The 20,407-nt window shown below is 36.3% G+C and overlaps 2 protein-coding genes and 1 long non-coding RNA gene across 4 annotated transcripts; 1 reads left to right on the forward strand and 2 right to left on the reverse strand.

Moving 5' to 3' along the window:
• Positions 1–461: 461 nt before the first annotated feature.
• On the forward strand, positions 462–19,553 carry LOC119071984. The gene is made up of 3 exons (XR_005086760.1): positions 462–472; positions 15,568–15,573; positions 19,380–19,553. It is a non-coding gene; the product is annotated as an uncharacterized LOC119071984 (long non-coding RNA).
• Positions 9,149–14,842, reverse strand: LOC119071916 (atlastin-like). Of its 2 annotated transcripts, none has more exons than XM_037177038.1 (5): positions 14,619–14,842; positions 10,212–10,749; positions 9,908–10,137; positions 9,692–9,844; positions 9,149–9,636 (listed from the first exon to the last, which is right to left on the reverse strand). In XM_037177038.1, exons 1-5 carry the CDS (start codon positions 14,820–14,822, stop codon positions 9,352–9,354), a joined length of 1,410 nt encoding a protein of 469 aa, XP_037032933.1. In that variant the 5' UTR covers positions 14,823–14,842; the 3' UTR covers positions 9,149–9,351. The 2 variants fall into 2 exon arrangements, with proteins under 2 accessions (XP_037032933.1, XP_037032932.1); XM_037177037.1 differs by lacking the exon at positions 14,619–14,842 and adding an exon at positions 10,832–11,274 and having other exon boundaries at positions 9,150–9,636.
• On the reverse strand, positions 13,391–14,695 carry LOC119071957 (atlastin-like). Its single transcript, XM_037177089.1, has 5 exons — positions 14,607–14,695; positions 13,968–14,513; positions 13,671–13,894; positions 13,456–13,611; positions 13,391–13,402 (listed from the first exon to the last, which is right to left on the reverse strand). Exons 2-4 carry the CDS (start codon positions 14,284–14,286, stop codon positions 13,543–13,545), a joined length of 612 nt encoding a protein of 203 aa, XP_037032984.1. The 5' UTR covers positions 14,287–14,513; positions 14,607–14,695; the 3' UTR covers positions 13,391–13,402; positions 13,456–13,542.
• Positions 19,554–20,407: the final 854 nt, after the last annotated feature.

Raw genomic sequence — 20,407 nt, forward strand, 5'->3', positions numbered from 1 at the left:
TGGAATGGATCATATGTAAATGTGAGATTATGTTTTCTACAAACATAAAACAAACGGTATGACTAAAAGTTAATTTTTTGGTGAATAATTGGGGTAGCACGTTCAATAGTATTTGATCATTAATAAATTTAAAGTGGAAAACATTAAAAACAAAAAGATTCTAACAAACCAATACAATACACTCAGCCGATGAAGTGTTATTCGTTGTTGGCGCCCTAAATAATTTTTCACTTGATTAGCCAATATCAACTTCAAAAGAGTCAATCAATTGAATACGCTGAATGAATGAAAATATTGACGCAATAAAGAAATGGGCGTTTTAATCGAGCATTATACTGAATTTTATTGTGCATCAAAATGAATTGACTTTTGGTGATAAAAGAAATTGTTTTGGTTTGTTTGTTTTATGAATTTTATTTTTTACTCATAAATATCTGATTTGAATACTATTTATATCGTGAATGAGTTCAGAGTCGTATCTAGAGTGAATACGGCGGAAGGCGTAGTAGTCTTTCATCGTTTTGTTTGTCATTTTTATTTTATTTAAAGTACTATCCATTGGTTAATTTCACGGGGGTCCCAAATTGCATGAAAAAATTCTGTATCTCAAAAACCCCTCGTACAAGCGGTTTTAATTAGTCCTCTACCATAAACCAGCAAAAACATTTTCAAATAAAAAAAAATTCAAGGTCACTGTGATGCATGTTAAAAAAAATGAAGTACAAGATTTGAAAACAAAGGATTAAAACTACTTTGATCGATGAAAGCAGGGCCTATTTTCGATAATTTAAATTCTCCAAATTATCAAAAAATTCTTGAAATTATCGAAAAATTATCAAAATTCTCCAAAAATAAATTTAAGAATTTCGATAATTTTTGTAAAATTTAGAGAATTTTTCGATAATTTCGAGAATTTAAATTATCGAAAATAGGCCCTGCATGGAAGTAATAGACCCGATAGTAATACTGGTCAGGTCATATGCTTGCCGTCTGTAACATGTAATATAAAATTTAAAAAAATCACTCGACATCGTCCTTGATAACCATGGAAAATATCCCTGAACCGTTCCAATTTTCAACTCTTCAAATCTTTTACTTAATTTGTTAAATTATAACTTTTGCTATAAGATCACACAAGTCATTCATGTGTCGTTTATTTGTCTAGTCATTGTTGATAACAGATGACTTATGCTTGAAACACACGAGACATTGAAAACGTGTTTTGTCCTAGTTTTCATTGAGAGATGCAATAATTTCGATTTTGGATAGAAATTTTTTTAACTTTATGTGACAGTTACGAAAATTTCTAGAAAACTATTAGGACCAAAACTAAAACTAGGACAATGTCTCGTTTGTTTTCAGAATTAGGAAAATAAATTGAGCTTGAAGAAAATTCGTTTAGTTTCGAATTAGACACCTACGTTGAATCTGTGCATTACATCTAAATGACTCCATTGATTCATTTTTAATACGTCCCTAATCGACATAATCTCTTTGCGAACAAATATTTTCTTTTTACTCGTAACATCTACTAAAGATTACCCATTCAACGAAAGCTTTATCTGCAATTTTTTTTGTTATTAAAATGTTCAACCGTTTCCAACGTAAACAACATTAAACCATAAAAGACTTTTCAAAGTATTTAAATTTATGTTTTTAACTAAACTGTTTATTTATTTTCTTTATATTTATACAAAGTTATGCCATCATGATATAACAATGTTAAAAAAAATGCACGAAATACGTCTCACGGCAGCACGTTTATATTTTCTTAACTAAAAGATAAAGGAAATGGAATGTATTGAAAGTTTTGAATAAAAAATAATGTCACCCCAGACATAGACTGCGAAACAGGATGGGTTTTTGGGGGAGGTGTATTATTTGTGAATTATATGTTTTGTTGTTACCAAAAAGCATCTCGGCAAGAATATTGTACGAAGGAATAAAAAATGAATAAACAAATATTGTTTAGCATTACGTGTGCTTAAGGAAAGAATTTTTTTTTTTTGGTAAATTATTTATGATTTTTATTTATCAGCAAAATATTCATGTAAGTAAAATATAACTGGAAAATGAGTCCGTTGAGGAATGAGATAAAATCTTTTTCGGAAATTGATGTATGATTTTCTATTTGTTCGCTTTTATTATTATGTTTACTCGTTTACCGGTATCTTAAAAGGTCGTAATGCATTTAACAAATTTAAAAGCTATTGTAATTCATAATTCGGTATTCAATCTTGAACATTTCGTAGCATAAGTATAGCGTTAGTGCTCACCAAATCTATTACTTCCATTTATCTAATTTATTTCAAGATGTTGATACAAGATCTTTTACTTCATTAAATTTAACTTACATTTTGCTATCAAAGCTCCGATGAGCAAACATTGTACTTTGTACTTATATTCTTTATCATTCATTTCCTGCCCATCATGGACGCTAAAACGTGGACTCTAAAGAAATTGAAGGACGAGCTGGCTAAAAGAAAGCTAGTTACAACTGGCACCAAGCAAGAATTAATGGGAAGGCTACTATCATATGTAATAGCAGGTAGGTCTTTTACGTTTATTTGCTTGAAGTTTGAAATGTTCTGAAGAATTTTAAAAAGTGTAACTCCACTCTTTCGAAGTCATTGGAATTCGTCAGATTAAGGAGTTATCATAACCTAAAATATTGTGACAACAATTCGTTGAACATTTGTTTTTTGTTACTGTGTCAATTATTTTTTTTATATATTCTCTCAGATGGAGATGTGAATCAGGCACCTGCTAATCAGCCAGCAGTAGTTCAGGCACAAGTTAATCAGCCACTGATAGTTCAACAACCGGTAATTCAACAACCCGTTATTCAACAACCACTAAATCAACCACCCGTTACAAACACACCGACGAGAGCCTGTTCGCCTGATCCACAAGGTAAGAATGTAAAAATGTAATTCTCTAGAAATTTCATTTCCTAATAGTGTGGATTCTAATTTGATCATTTCAGGTTACATGACTCATTTCGTGCAGTTGGAACGTCTGCGTGTCGATCGAGTAAAGGATGAAAACCGACACCATCTTTTTTCAATGCCACTTACTTTTATGTTTTTTCTCGCACTAATGTGGATGTTGAGAAGCGAAAATGCAAAAGAGTTATACTTATTGAATTAAAAGATACATTATGATCGTAGTGACTGTTTTGATAGTAAGAACTAATCAATGTGAAATTCACTTTAATTAGGACTCTACAGCTCTGCTCAAATTTTCATACAATTAAATCTACTTACTCCAGGGTTCAGGCTAACGGATTTAGCAAAATAAGCTCTTCAACTTAGTTCGAATCTTTAGCAGAGATCTGTTCAAAGTTTAATTTTGAATTCATGATACAGATTGAGGGAGAAATGCCATAAACCTCTCAGATCAGGAAAGGTAAAAGCTAAAAAAACCCAACAAGCAGAGAAAGAAAATAATACCTATACACTTGTCACCAAAACATTTAAAGCGATATTGTTTTCAATGCTGTCATGATAATAGGAAACCTGTGTTGGCCTTTATAAAGATTGAGAAAAACACACGCTACCAAGCGTTTTGTGTTGGGTCCACCGTCCACATGATTTAATAAATTTTCGAAATGTTCTAGACTTACCATGAAATCTTTTTTGTTCCAATCCCCTTCATGCACACTTTCTAAGATGAAGTTCGTGTTCGTTTGCTGTAAAATCTTTAAAGCTAACGATTGATTCACATATGAGTAAATTTTTTGTAAAATAAGTTTTTGGCTTAATAGAGTAACAAGTAACAAGTAAAGTTGAAACCATGAAAGGCTATGCTTTTGATGTATGAGTAAAGTACGGAGGACTTAAGTCGATGAAAAGAGTGTTTTCTGACATTTTGTAAAAATGAGAACGCAGTGGAACCAGCGAAATTGAGATATCAATCACTGGACCGTTTAATAAGAGATCTCGTACCAGAGACAGTGATATAAATGTAAGTTAATTGATTTATCTGTCTGAATGATAAGTTGATAAATTTCGAAATTATTTTTGGTGGAACTGACTCTTTTTTGATTTGATAAACTTTATATCAAATGTCCGTTGTTAATGCATTCAGAATATTAATTATTGAACTGATTTGCCATTTTTCTGACATAAACTCAGACATGTGTCACGTTTCGTCACAAAAATCTATTATGTAGTTAAAGTCAGAAAAATCATTTGGACGCATCATATCGGTTATTAGTCGTATCTATTCAATGGCACAGTTTTTTTTTATTTGTCAGTATTACATGTCAACATAAAAAATCGTAACATCCGTTCACTATATAACAATAATTACATGAAAACCCTCTCAATCATCCAGATTAACATAACTTTCGAATTAAAAAAAAAACGAAAAACCTCACCATATGTGAGTTGAAACTGAAAACATTTAACATTATACCAAAGGATATCTTCTACTATAAAAAGCCAAACAGTGAAACAGTGCATATTATATACGCATAGCCGAGCGAGAATGTACCATTAAAATATAACTCGTATATGTATTATGATGAACCTGCCACCCCTCTCTCAGTAAGGAAAAAAAGCATAATTTATTATGAATATGATATAATCACATATTGAACAAGTACACCACTTCATTCAGAACAGTACTCATCCCTTAATTTATTTTTCCACGTTTTAACCAATATAAACACTTTTCGCTCTCCTAAATAGACAAACAAAGTTTTCTATGCACGGCTAACGAACTCGGATGGAAAAAAAAACCCTCACTGATGGGTCCATTGTATTGTATACATTGCATTGCAGTTTTGCACACATGTTATGCTTATACTATATTCGTTCGTTAGCTGGTTTTCTGGTATCCAGAATATGGTCGGAAAAATCATTTATCAATTTGAATTTCAAATTTGAAATTCTTGTTCAAACGATAAATTGTTATTTTATTGTCTGTTTATTGAATTTGCTGAATGACCCGATTGTTTGAACACATTTTAAAGGCGCGCCCGGAATGACTGTGTCTGATATTGTTTTTGGTGTGAATGTGGGTGGTTTATGTGCGGAACATGTGAATACTGTGCAGGAAAATACTACACACCATGGAGCAGCAATGAAGTCTCTGTTTACGTAAATAATTTCATTTGTTTTACCTGGCGATAACGAAACTAACGTTCAAAATTCCATTTTATTGCCCAATTGCCATAGAAATTGCTTTCAATAATTATTATTATTCCACGTTTTCTATTTTGTTTCGGTTGGCGATAATAGGTTGTTACTGCAGGATATAGTTTTCAATAACACAGTTCTCTTATTCGAAAATGCACTGAAAGGTACTGAAACAATTATTACTTGTTGGTCATTATTATTTAATCGAGTGGAAATATTTCCACAGTTATGCTCTAGCAAAAATGAAAGTTAGATGCAATCGGTCTCATGGACGCAGTACAAATGCTATTAAAATTTGAAAATTTCTTAAGGTATACTGAGTGTCTAGTCGGAATATACTAAGCTTAAATTGGAGAGGCTACAGTCTTCACTTTTTTACCGAGGATCAAAAGTAAATTTTCGGAAATGTTTGATTCTAGTGAGCCAACTGCTCGTGCTCGACTGCTTGCGTCATCTACTAAAGAATCTTCAAAGTGGCTACAAGTAGTTCCATCGAGTCAGTTAGGCTTATTATTAGATAACAATTCTGCACGAATTGCTGTTGGTCTTCGACTAGGTTGTCAATTATGCGAAGAACATAAATGTATTTGTGATAAAAACGTTAAGAAGTATGGCTTACATGGTTTATCTTGCAATAAAAGCGGAGGATGCATTCCTGGACATGATGAAGTTAACAAAATCTTTTCTCATGCATTTTCTTCTGCAGGGTTTCCGAATTTAGTACAGCCTCCGGGAATTTCTAGAGATGACGGGAAAAGACCGGATGGTATGACTCTAATTCCATGGAGTCACGGTAGACCTATTTTGTGGGATGTAACCATTATAGATACCCTAGCCCCTTCTTATGTTAATCAGTCATCCAAAAAAGCTGGTTCGATTGCTGATAATGCCGAAAGATCTAAGCACAATCATTACATTTGTTTAAAAGATAATTATTTATTCACACCTATTGCTTTTGAATCACTAGGTAGCATGGGTCCTGAGACAAAGACATTTATAAAGAAATTTTGATCATTAATGCAAAAGGCTTCTGGGGAACCGCGCTCTATGGACTACCTGCTACAGAAGGTTTCCATTGCGATTCAACGAAGAAATTCTAGTTGCATTTTAGGGACCTTGGGACGTAATAGAATTGATGATTTTTATTTATTGTAAATATTTGTTTTTTGAAAAGATCGTTTTTAGACCCGTACGAAGTACTGGGGTCTTATAGGTTTACGCATACGTTTGTAACACGTCGAATTGGACTCCCTGAGTAAGGGGAAACCTATTGTGGTTGTCCAGAGATGCCAAATCCGCGAAAAAAAAAATGTCCGTCTGTCTGTCTGCACGATAACTTGAGTAAAACGCATCCGATTTTGAAAATTCTTTTTTTTTCCCGTTTGGTAATGTCAAAAGACAGGCTAAGTTCGAAGATGAGTGATTTTGGATCGACCCCTCCCGAGCTGTGGCCCAATAATAGCTTTACGGTTTTTCGAAGATATCTCCGGACATTTAAACGTTAAACTTGTAAGTGATACGTCAAATAAAAGGTATTTACAATACCGATCGACAAAAAAAAAAGTTTATGGAAATCGGATGACCGACTCGTGAGTTAGACCCCTTGGTGTGGAACAGGCACAGGGCGGCAAGCAGTTTTTGCTTGTAGGTCGGCCACATTTGAACATATTTCGTCTGTTTTAGCTTTATTAGATAGGTATGGACCGTACCAATCAGGGAATTTTTTTTTTTATGAAATTATGTTCTCCGGAGCGTGAGCTAGGTCTCTTAGAGTGAGCTCTTATCTGGCTACTCGGAAGTACAGTGAACGTGGTGTATTTTGACAATATCTCGAGTAAAGTTTGACCGAATTTCATGATTTTTTTTTTGTTTGAAAGATATTAACGAATGTAAAGCGTCGGTACTATTTCCGGTCTCCTAACAAAATGGCTGCCGGCGGCCATATTGGATTTTAGTAAAATTGAAGTATCTTGGGGAAAATGGTACTTAGAGAGTTTCTGTTAACATGGAAATAATTTGTTATGTGTGTGGGGTTTCAGGGATTCCATATACGGACATCTATATATACCTATATACAGCTATATTGAGCTATATACAGGCATATAGAGCTATATAATAGCATATATTTATCTGTGAAATGTTTATTTATAGTGAAATATAGTTAAATATAGCGGTATATAGCTGTTTAAATAGGAATTTATGAAATTTGTCTTCGTACGGGGCTGTCTATATTGCCTCCGGCAATTTAGTTGTATATGATAACAAGGCAAAGAGTGGATAATGTAAGTGATTTTAAAGGGAGAATAGTTTTTCAGCAGAGAAGAAAATGAAGTAAGAGAAATGAAGAGTTTCACATTAAAGGCTTTTGATACGAATAGGTGTTTCGTACGGGTCGGCGTTAGCTATGTTTTTACTGGTTTTTACTGGTTTTTACTGGTTACTTCGCAGCCTTTTTTTCGCTTTTAATAAAGAATATTTCTTTCCACTTTTTTAAACACATATGACGTCAGTGAAATTTAGACATGAATTTGCTTGAGCTATTTTTAAGCTGGTGAGTGTAACTATTTTACCCGTACAAAAAAGGATAGGAACCTGTGTTGCAGGAAATGCATGTCTGAATTTAACTGACATCCACTGTACAGATAATGCTTTGTAAATTTGTGTTTAAGTTTGTTTCAGCTGTTTTACCATCTGATCCACTCCAAGAAATCCATGGAAGAAATCAGAATTCCCTCATAAGCCCAATAGTGACACCTACACCAAAATCAGTCATATTTGACTTCTTCGACGCTCACCTGTTGTCTATTAACACGAAAAAATCATTCAAGAACAAAGGACACGAAGTAGCTGTGTTACAATTTCGAAATTTAAGATTCGTTCGTAAATTTCGTCGTAGAGCGACTTCGCTACAAAAAATCTAACAAAAACGGTACGCGTCGCGACCGATGAGTATCATGCTTGGTATTGTTACAAAGCTTAAGCTTAGGGCTAAGCAACTGTACATATTTTGATTAAAAAAAGTACGTTGGAAGCGTTCCAGCAGTGTTCAAAGTTCGCCGATGGTAGCAAAAAAAGATGGTCGAAAATGGGCCATTATAGACAACATCTAAAAAATCAGTTACTAGTGGTGGATAGGGCTTGTAACCCTCTATCCATATCAACAATACGAAACTTCCACGGTTGCTTTCTTTCGAAGATATCGTCGATTGAAAATCGTGATTTTTCGACTACTTGGGGCTACAGCTGCCCAACCAGATGTTCCAAGGTGATTTTTTTTAATAAAAAGTCTTAGAATTAGTCCTGCTACCGATCCCAATATAAGTCACAACTAACCGCTACTCTACAGGCCGTGGACGACACAGCTGCTGGTTCTCAGAAACGGCCCAGCCGATCGGTTTGATTTTTTCCTGTGTGATGTTCTTGTCCATCACTGATTAATAAAATATGAAAAAAAATTATTGGTGGTCGGCGTTCCCTATTTAATCTCGTTTCAAACCAACCGTGACCGATTTTCGGTCCATGAAAAAGATGAAAAAGAGTTGCATTTTATAAAAAGAGTTGCAGAAAGGGTTGCACGCAAAAAGATTTGCACGAGGAAAAAGAGTTGCACTAGGAATTAGAGTTACAAAATAGTTGCGAATTCAGTGCGGTCCCCTCGCAAGTTTCTTAAATTTGAACAACGGTCAACACTCTTCGCTTCAACTTGAAAAAATCTCTAGACTGCCCACACATCATTTGCTGCAGCAATCAAAAATAAATGCTACATGTCGTTCATATCATAAAATAATTGTAAAACGATTCTTAGGCTTGATTTCCACTTACAAAAAACCACTCCGTTTTGTCTCCGTTTAGCTAAACCACTACTCTTTTCTGATGTTTAAAGTGTAAACGGAGAGAAAACGGAATGCTTTTCTCGTAAGTGGAAATCAAGACTTAGGTCTAATCTGATCTAGTAAGTCCGCAATGCCGTCGCAATCAATCCGACTTAAAAGACTACCGGCTTGTTTTCTTATAATTTAATTTTTTTAAGTAGATTATCGGATGCTGTGACACGTACAAATGTAAAAATTAAAATTTTTACTTGGCAGAAACTTACAATTAAAAACTGAGGTCAATGATGACTGGTTATCCAACATAAAAATAATAAAAAATTTACAAAAACAATACAACGAGCAATCCACGGCAACGAATTGTTTTTGTAACCGCGTCATCTTTGTTTTTGCTTGTCGTCTTCCGTCTCGCTTTTGTCGTCTTTGTCCAACGAGTGAAGTGCTAGAAATCCACCCAACCAACTGCCAATGAGAGTACCGAGATGACCAAACACCGAACATATTATTCCACCAGTGACTACAGCTATAAAAATGGTCCTCTTCACCACTTTCATTTTGATCTTCTTTTCATTTTCTCGCTTGAAACATAGAAATTCCTTTTCTATCGCATTCTCAAGTCGAGCCAATTTGTCACCAAATCCCAATTTTGCATTTTTCTGAAACTAATATAATTCCATAAAGTGAAATGACGAACTTGAAATAGAGAATTTTTCGAACCATTTTCGTTGCTCTGATCCTGAAAAGTTTATGGATGTCGCGAAAAACTGCAGCACAGTAAGGATTTTTAACGGCGGCCTCCTTGCCCATAGCTGCAATGTAGAATCTCAAACATTTACTGACCAGGGTGGAATCCATTACTTCTGCCGTGGCCTGTTGTTGACAGTCTCATTTAAATAAAGAAAGAAATCAGAGAGAGAGAAAATTGCAATTGACCTTGTAAAGAGTGTCCATTTCCGGCAAATTGATACCTTTGAAAACTCCAACGTATGATTGGAAGTACTCTACAAAGTCACCAGCTCGCACTTTTTCGCCGTTAATCAGTTTCATTGTTAGATTCTCCGGTGCAAACAGTTGATGAGACAGTTCCGCTGCATAGTCCAAAAATTCCGAATTAATATCCCGTAGTTTACAACGCATTATATTCTTTTGCAACACGGCCATTCCTAGGTGTATGAATTTAACGGCGTCAATACGGTTACAATTCAATACTGAACACAATGACAACGGGAAGTCTTACCTGGATGAGGCATAAAGAATAATCCAATTTTATCAAAGCTTTCCGCAAGGTGTCGTCTCATTTCGAACATATCAACGGTTCGATTAAAATTTGTTGCCAACATTTGGTCAACAAACCTTTGGTCATGGTAACCATAGCCCGTTTCACATGAGTTTGGCCAATCTCTTACCAAAAATATCAGCTTCTGGAACGCCTTTCCGGCTAAACGTTTCGAAACGAAGGTTCCATATTCGGTGACAAGTCGCAGATGTCGCAAGTGATCTTTTCGGATATTTTGCATTATATTGAAACACTGAACTGACGATAGCATCATGGTTAAGTTGAAAATGGATGAGGACGATCTCAGGCCGGTCCGATCGTCAAAGATTCCTTGCGTTCCCAGTAAAATGATGGCCACTTGGTCACCATTCTCGTAGTCGTGCGTAAAAATTTCGGACCACATCCAGATTTCAACGATTTTACGTTTTCGTTCGTTCTGCCAATCGTATCCTTCAGGTACGGTGTTTCCCATCCACTCAGTCATATCATGTCTTTTGTACTGCGGATACGAAAAGCAAAAGTTTCGGAATTGAATATTTTCAGTTTTCGTCGATTGAAAGAACATTTTGTCGACTTCTAACCTGTGCGTACAAATATCTTAGAAAAAAATTTAACAGCAACCGTTTGCCACATCGCACTGATCCCGCTATCGAAACGACCGCAACATTGCGATCTTTTATACCGTCCACCGCTAAGATACTTTTCAGTTGATCCAAGTCTACGACAAAAAAGTTTCTTTGGTATAAACGAGCAGTAGGTTGAACACCGACATCAGGAACCATATCCATCTTAAAATAATCTGTTGGTTCCCATTCATCAAAAATGGAGTCAAACTATAGGTTATGATCAGAATGTGTAAATTAGCAATTAAGATGAATTGAACAACAGCACGCGTTTTTTGTAAAACTAATTCTTCCCTAACAATAATGGCTTCCGGCATGTTTTATAAAACTTTTGACAGACTATGCAATGTTAATTGCACATATCGAAACAGCAAACTGACTGTCATATCTAAATCGTGTGTACGTGTACACCAATCCCGTACGGTAAATTCCGATCAGGCGATATGTATGAGAATATCAGTATGGGGCCGTTCATAAATTTTGTCGAAAATATACGGAATCATGGAATGTAATGAAGTCGTGATTGCAGGGAATTAGGGAACAAAATCCAGACTTGGAATCATTCAACTCTACTTTTACATTTTATTTAGCTTCGAAAGCAAGCTTTTACCCAGGACCAAGACTAATGAGCTGTCTTTCTAACTTCATGTACAAATAGTTTCGATACACTGAAATAGTCTTCCAAGCATGAGTGGAATTTCATCTAAATAGAATACTGAAACGGGACATACTCTAAATAGAGTACTGAAACTGGACAGTGTATCAAACAAATTTTGGCACTGTAAAAAAATCTGGACACATTTTTCATACAAAATGGAACTATATTTGGAAGCTGTCATTCGAAGTACTTTTGATTGAAGTGCGTTGATTCAGAGGGGCAAACCACTTAAAAGAGTTGCAAATGAGTTGCACGCGAAAAAAAAGAGTTGCATCGGAGTTGCACGCGAAAAAAAAGAGTTGCATCGGAGTTGCACGCTCAAAATGAGTTGCAAAAGACTTGCATTCGAGAATAAAAAAAGAGTTGCACGCGGAAGAAATAAATAACAAATGTTATTCAAACGATTACTTGAACTACAAATAGTGAACACTGTTCACTGAACTTTATTAAAGAGCGATAAAAGAGAGAAAATAGAAAGTTATTCAACAAGTCTTGATATGTCAAAATTTGTCCAGTTTACTAGGAATAAACCAGTTCATTTAAGTGAGCTCGATGAGGGCACCCTATTTTCTACATTCTCTTTCACCATTGCAAAATTCTTTGATCAAATCAACGCACTTCAAGAAAAAGTGTTTCGAGTGACAGCTGTAGCCTGCCAAATTTTTTTACAGTGCCAAAATTTATATGATACACTGTCGACTTTAAGTGCTCTATTGAGAGTATTGCTCATGCTTGAAGTGCCTTGAATAAATGTCCGTTTTTGACAAAAATAGAACAATCAAGATGAGAAAAGTTGAATTTGAATGCCCGCCGAGGTCAATAAACACACTATAACGAGACTTTTTAACTTTTATACCGAGTTTTGTAATGGAATTTACATGCTTTTGAAACCTAAACCATACCAAATTTCTTGTTTTCCCTAGGTGTGTAATAAGCCACTTTCGACCCTAGGGTAAGCACAACCATGTAACCTGTTGCCAAGATTGTTATTTTGACGTGTAGGACATTATTGCCAGAGCCGAAGGCGTGGGCAGTAATGCCTACACGTCAAAATAACAGTCTGGCAACAGGTGCATACTATATTTTATCTGTCGAGAACAGATATATCGAGATAAGTAAAAACTCCCTAGGGAGATAAGCTCGAGATTATCGTTCTAGATAGTCTGATTGGACCTTATGTTAGCTGACCTGACCTGACCTGGCAGATTCAGCCCACCTGTTTTTTTTTGTACTTTTTTTTCATTTTCCATTTAAATTACTGGTTTTCTTCCTGTAGAATTAGTTACTCTTGATGGTTCACAGTGTCTTGGTAACATCTTCGGATCTAGTAACTATCAAGAAAAATGTTGTTGCGCCCCATCGTTTCCTTAAAGTACATAGCATACTACCCGAAGCCTCTTGCATTTAGTAGATCAGTTAACAGAGTTTTCATTTTGGAACTATATTTGAACCATCTGATGTTGTTACTGACTTGAAAGACTGGCTGCTGTTTCTCTTTTCCATAATTTTATTGTTTCAAACATTTACACAATTACATATCGAACATACAAAATCTCAAATTTTCAAACAGAGTCATTGCAATCACGTCATCATTTTTGTTTGTCGTATTTCGTTTCAATGTCTTCTAGGTCATTTGTTGACGAAAAAAGTGCTAGAGAGCCACTCAAGCAATAACCAGCCAGGCTACCAAGAGGACCAAACACCGAACACACTATTGCCCCAAGAACACTTGCAACAAATAGTTTTTTCTTCACGGGGTACAATTTGAGTTTCATTTGATTTTCTTGATAGAAAAATCGAAATTCCTTTTCAATGCCATCATTAAGTTGAACCAGTTTGTCCTGACCTCCTAATTTTGCTTTTTCCTGAAACTGAAATTATTCAATCAGATGGATGGGCACACAAAAGCGAGAATTTTTCTAACCATTGTCGTGGCTCTAGCCATGAAATGGTTATGCATGCTGAGGACGATTTCTGGACTGTATCCACCATGTTTTCGGAAGATTTTTCTTCAGATAGCAAGACGGTAGAATTTCACACATTCATTGATCAGCATGGAATCTATAACTTCCAACGTGGCCTGTTGGGGAAATTATTGTTTAAATGGAATGAAATAACAGCGACAAAAATGCACTTCACCTTGAGAAGGGCGTCCATGTCCGGCAAATTGTTACTGTTGAAAACGCGTACGTAAGCTTGTATGCATTGAACCAAATCACCGGCTCGTACTCTTTCGCCGTTGATCTGTTTAAATATTAAATTCTCCGGCGCAAAAAGATGATGAGACAATTCCTTCACACAATCTTGAAATTCCGGATCAGGTACAGCGCCAGAGAATTCATGACCTTGTGTCACCGTCATTCCTAGGCATGCATGGGACGTTGTTAATGCGGTGTCCGATGTAATACTTAAAACAATGATAACGGGGAATCTTACCTGGTTGTGGCATTAGGAAAACTCCAATCTTATCGAAACGTTCCGCAATACGTCGGATCATTTCGAACATATCGGCTGTTTGATCACCATTTGTTGCATTTGTTGCAACCATTTCGTCGACTAGTCTGCTTCCATCATGGTAACCATAACCTAATGCGTTCGAGCTATCTCTGACCAAAAATATCAGCTTCTGGAACGGCTTTCCGGCCAAACGTTTTGATGCGAGTGTTCCATATTCGGTGACGGATCGGAAATGTTGCAAATGGTCTGCCTGGATATTGTACATAACATTGAAACACTGAACTGACGATAACATCATGGTTAAGGTAAAAATGGATGAGGACGCTTTGCAACTGGTGCTGTCGTCGAAAATTCCTTCAGTGTCTAGTAAAATTATGGCCACCCGGTAGTCGTAGTCTCGTAGTCGTGCGTAAAAATTTCAGACCACATCCAAAACCCAACGGTGTTACGCTCTAGCCCGCTCTCGCAATGGAATCCTTGAGTTACGTTGTTTTCCATCCACTCAGTCAGATTATGCCTTTTATACTACGGGTAAATACACAAAGCAAAAGTCTCGGATTTTTAATAATTTCTTTTTCCATGACTCAAGTGACTGAAAGAACACTTTTGACTACTAACCTCGCTACTAACCTGGGCATGCAAATATCTTATGAAGAAATTTAACAGAAAACGTTTGCCACATTGCACTGCTCCCGCTACAGAAACGACCACAACATTTCGATCTTTTATACCATCCACTTCTAAGATACTTTTCAGTTGATCTAAGTCGACCTCAAATAATCTGTTGTTAGTCGGATTGATAAACTGAACGGCGCGACCAGAAACATCATGCATGATAACAAGGCAGTTTGGCTATTATTCCAAATTGGAATCCTGCTGATGATAAAGATCTGTACATGAACAAAGAACAGAAATAGTAAAAGAACTCTTATGTGCTGCGAAAATATTTCTTCCTTCACAATAATGCAGGTCATAATTATGTCAGTTCTCGGAGCTTGCTGTAACTATAAACCGGGTGTAAGCCAATCACGTACGGTAACGTCAAATCATATGACAACGACGACCGATAACGAAAGTGTGTATGAATATCATTGGGTGTGTTCATAAAACACGTCATGTATGCAGAACCTTGTCGAGTCGTTTTTGCGGGCAAAGGGTGATTATATTCACAACAAAGACTTCTGAAGTTAAATAAATCAATAAATAAAAAGTTTCAGCGTAGAGAGAAAATACGCATACGATCTCACATCTTTTGCGCAAAAGAACCCATTTGCTAACTAGTTAGCAAAATAGTTATTTATATGACTAGGGATAAATAGATGAAAGACTTTACGTGTGAATTTTGTTGATCCTCGTAGCCGAGGTCAATAAAAACACGAAAACGAAACGACCCGAGTAAAAAAAAAAGTGAAAGTGAGACCCCTTTTGAGACCGTTTTTTTTGTATGGAGGTGAGATGTCTCTTTTCGACCGTTTGAGACTGGTTTCTTCTCATATACTGATGAATTGATGATGATGATGATTGCGAAACCGATGAGAAGTCTCGTTTTAAATCATTTAATAGACTGTATGAGACGGAGCGAGTGGTCTCTTTTTACATAGTTTACGAGACCAACTGAGTGGTCTCTTCTTCTGTATTTTGCGAGAACGACCGAGTGGTCTCTTCTTCTGTATTTTACAAGACCGACTGAGTGTTCTCATCTTCTGTATTTTACGAGACTGACCGAGTGGTCTCTTTTTTAAATAATTTGCGAGACCGACTGAGTGGTCTCTTCTTCTGTATTTTGCGAGACCGACTGAGTGGTCTCTTCTTCTGTATTTGCGAGACTGACCGAGTGGTCTCTTTTTTAAATAGTTTGCGAGACCGACTGAGTGGTCTCTTCTTCTGTATTTTGCAAGACCGACCGAGTGGTCTCTCTTCTGTATTTTACGAGACTGACCGAGTGGTCTCTTTTTTAAATAATTTGCGAGACCGACTGAGTGGTCTCTTTTCAAAAATATTTATGAGACCGACTGAGGGGTCTCTCTTTTAGATTATCAAAATATTTTTGAGACTCCTTGAGAAGTCTCTTTTGAGTTTCTTTTTCGAGATCCTTTTAAGGCCATCTGAGAACTCTCACTTTCTTTTCGATATTTTCTGAGATTCTTTGAGAAGTCTCTTTGTAGTTTTTTTTCGATATCCTTTTGAGGCCATCTGAGAACTCTCACTTTCTTTTTGACATCTTCTAATGACCATCTGAGAACTCTCATTTCTGTTTTCCAAGTGTGAGATATTTCATTGTCTTTAAGCTGTTAGTTTGTTCCTGCATTCACAGATGGCACAGTTTTTCATTTTTTCTTATAATTCGCTGAAATGATAGAAGTTTGAGTATTATTTGATTTTTTTTTTACCTTTTTTTTTATTTCGTGATGTATTTTCCGGTCACCACTCCAAGTACTAACCGCGACGAATGATGCTTAACTTTGGGATTCGACTGCCAGCCACCTTACGCGTGTTGCTAAATTGGATATATCTACGTGTAGGTCTTATTTCGAACCGTTGTTACAAAAACTTTGAGACCGAACGAGTGGTCTTTCTTGGATTATTTTTCGTTGGATTTTACGAGACTGGCCGAGTGGTCTCGTTTTGAATATTTTACGAGAATGTAAGAGACCGACCGAGTGGTCTTTCTTGGAATATTTTTCGTTGGACTTTACGAGACTGGCCGAGTGGTCTCGTTTTGAATATTTTACGAGAATGTAAGAGACCGACCGAGTGGTCTTTCTTGGATTATTTTTCGTTGGACTTTACGAGACTGACCGAGTGGTCTCGTTTTGAATATTTTACGAGAATGTAAGAGACCGACTGAGTGGTCTTTCTTGGATTATTTTTCGTTGGACTTTACGAGACTGGCCGAGTGGTCTCGTTGTAAGAAAATATTTCTTTTAGATGATGAGACCAACTGAGAGGTTTCAGAAAAATGTTTTTTTGGACTTTAGATACCGTGAGAGAAGTCTCATTGCAAGAAAATATTTTTTTAGATGATGAGACCAACTGAGAGGTCTCATTTCAGAAAAATGTTTTTTTGGACTTTAGATACCGTGAGAGAAGTCTCATTGCAAGAAAATATTTTTTTAGATGATGAGACCAACTGAGAGGTCTCATTTCAGAAAAATGTTTTTTTGGACTTTAGATACCGTGAGAGAAGTCTCATTGCAAGAAAATATTTTTTTAGATGATGAGACCAACTGAGAGGTCTCATTTCAGAAAAATGTTTTTTTGGACTTTAGATACCGTACGAGAAGTCTCAATGCAAGAAAATATATTTTGTAAATGATGAGACCAACTGAGAGGTCTCATTCCAGAAAAATGTTTTTTTTGGACTTTAGATACCGTGAGAGAAGTCTCATTGCAAGAAAATATTTTTTTAGATGATGAGACCAACTGAGAGGTCTCATTTCAGAAAAATGTTTTTTTGGACTTTAGATACCGTACGAGAAGTCTCAATGCAAGAAAATATATTTTGTAAATGATGAGACCAACTGAGAGGTCTCATTCCAGAAAAATGTTTTTTTTGGACTTTAGATACCGTGAGAGAAGTCTCATTGCAAGACGAGAAAAATCACCCTCTTAGCCTGTTCTGGAATGAGACCTCTCAGTTGGTCTCATGATTTACAAAAAATCTTTCATTGAGACTTATCGGACGGTATCTAAAGTCCAAAAAAACATTTTTCTGAAATGAGACCTCTCAGTTGGTCTCATCATCTAAAAAAAATATTTTCTTGCAATGAGACTTCTTTCACGGTATCTAAATTCCAAAAAAACATTTTTCTGAAATGAGACCTCTCAGTTGGTCTCATGATTTACAAAATATATTTTCTTGCATTGAGACTGATCGGACGGTATCTAAAGTAAAAAAAAAAAACATTTTTCTGAAATGAGACCTCTCAGTTGGTCTCATGATTTACAAAATATATTTTCTTGCATTGAGACTTCTCGGACGGTATCTAAAGTCCAAAAAAACATTTTTCTGAAATGAGACCTCTCAGTTGGTCTCATCATCTAAAAAAATATTTTCTTACAACGAGACCACTCGGACAGTCTCGTAAAGTCCAACGAAAAATAATCCAAGAAAGACCACTCGGTCGATCTCTTACATTCTCCTAAAATATTCAAAACGAGACCACTCGGTCAGTCTCGTAAAGTCCAACGAAAAATATTCCAAGAAAGACCACTCGGTCGGTCTCTGACATTCTCGTAAAGTATTCAAAACGAGACCACTCGGGCAGTCTCGTAAAGTCCAACGAAAAATATTCCAAGAAAGACCACTCGGTCGGTCTCTAACATTCTCCTAAAATATTCAAAAAGAGACCACTCGGCCAGTCTCGTAAAATCCAACAAAAAATAATCCAAGAAAGACTACTCGGTCGGTCTCTTACATTCTCGTAAAATATTCAAAACGAGACCACTCGGCCAGTCTCGTAAAGTCCAACGAAAAATAATCCAAGAAAGACCACTCGGTCGGTCTCTAACATTCTCCTAAAATATTCAAAACGAGACCACTCGGCTAGTCTCGTAAAGTCCAACGAAAAATATTCCAAGAAAGACTACTCGGTCGGTCTCTTACTTTCTCGTAAAATATTCAAAACGAGACCACTCGGCCAGTCTCGTAAAATCCAACAAAAAATAATCCAAGAAAGACCACTCGGTCGGTCTCTTACTTTCTCGTAAAATATTCAAAACGAGACCACTCGGCCAGTCTCGTAAAGTCCAACGAAAAATAATCCAAGAAAGACTACTCGGTCGGTCTCTTACATTCTCGTAAAATATTCAAAACGAGACCACTCGGCCAGTCTCGTAAAGTCCAACGAAAAATATTCCAAGAAAGACCACTCGGTCGGTCTCAAAAGTCTCGTAAAATATTGAAAAAGAGACCACTCGGCCGGTCTCGTTCACTATTTGTTCAACAATCATCAAAGAAAAGAAAAAGTGAGAATGAAATGAGACTGAATACGTAAGGAGACTGAAATGAGACCGTTGATCATGCTCATTTTACAGTCTCACTGAGAACTAAATTTTTACTCGGGGAGTTATGTAATGGATGCTATCGGCGTCGAAAGTAGTGTTTGAAACATGACAAGTACGGTTTTCGACGTATGAAGCATGTAAAAAACATTAAACATTTTTAAATAATAAAATTTTGTAAAACAAAACAAGGATAATATGTTGAAAAATCAAATTTTCATGTGAATTATCTTGATCCGAGGCTAAGCCGAGATCAATAAACCAACGAAAGAGCAATGGTTAATTTTTATTCCGAGTTTCGAAATGGTTTTTACATGCTGAAGGCGTCGAAAGAAGTGCATAAATTATTAAACATACGGTTTTCGACGCATGTAGACTGAAAGTCAGGGAGGGATTCTTTTGAATTTCGACTGACCGAAATCGGCTCTATTTATTCCGGGACTTGTTTATATATGCCTGGTTAGACCTTGGTGTCTAGGCCCCAAAACCAGTCTCAGATTTTTTTGATCTTCCATACCTGGCTGGTTGTAAGTGGCCAAAAGTTGAAAAATGGGGTTTCGTAGTTCGGATTTCATTTTCGTAAGGTGGCGAGGACACGGGCATGTATGGGTTCGTTGGAAAGCTGAGGTCAAGTACTCCTGGGGCAAATATTAACTTCATAAAATTTGATGATAAACGGCCGAAAATATGACTTCCAGAAAATTTCTGAAAATCGATATAACCTCTGTGAACTTTGATGAGTGCTGTGACCTCACTAATGCAATTATTTGATTAAATTATTACTTATTATGAATGTGGAGGACCTCAGCTTTACATCGATACCCATATTTAGTAGTTAGGCACGTGACTACGTAACAGATGAAAACTGTGTGTTTCGCTCTGCCAAACTATTAAATATGCGTATCGCTGTAAAGCTGAGGTCCTAAACATTCATAATAAGTCATAATTTAATCAAATAATTGCATAAGTGAGGTCACAGCTCTCTACAAAGTTCACAGAGATTCACTAGATTCTGTGAAATTTTTCGGAAGTCATATTTTCGGCCGATAATCATCAAATTTTTTGAAGTTAATATTTGCCCCAGGAGTACTTGACCTCAGCTTTCCAACGAACCCATACACGACCCTGTCCTTACCACCATACGGAACTGAAATCCGGATTACGAAACCTCATTTTTCGACTTTTGGCCACTTACAACCAGCGAGGTATGGATGATCAAAAATATCTGAGACTGGTTTTTAAGGCCTAGGTACCAAGGCCTAACTCGGCATATATAAAAAAGTCCCGGAATAAATAGTGCCGATTTCGGTCAGTCGAAATTCAAAAGAATCCCTCAGGGTATTACAGAACAAAATCACTCGAACGTGTTTGTCACAAAATGTTCACAAAAACCTTAAATGTGTGGAGATGTTTGT

The sequence above is a fragment of the Bradysia coprophila genome (assembly GCF_014529535.1).
Source record: "Bradysia coprophila strain Holo2 chromosome IV unlocalized genomic scaffold, BU_Bcop_v1 contig_5, whole genome shotgun sequence".
Taxonomy (NCBI): domain Eukaryota; kingdom Metazoa; phylum Arthropoda; class Insecta; order Diptera; family Sciaridae; genus Bradysia; species Bradysia coprophila.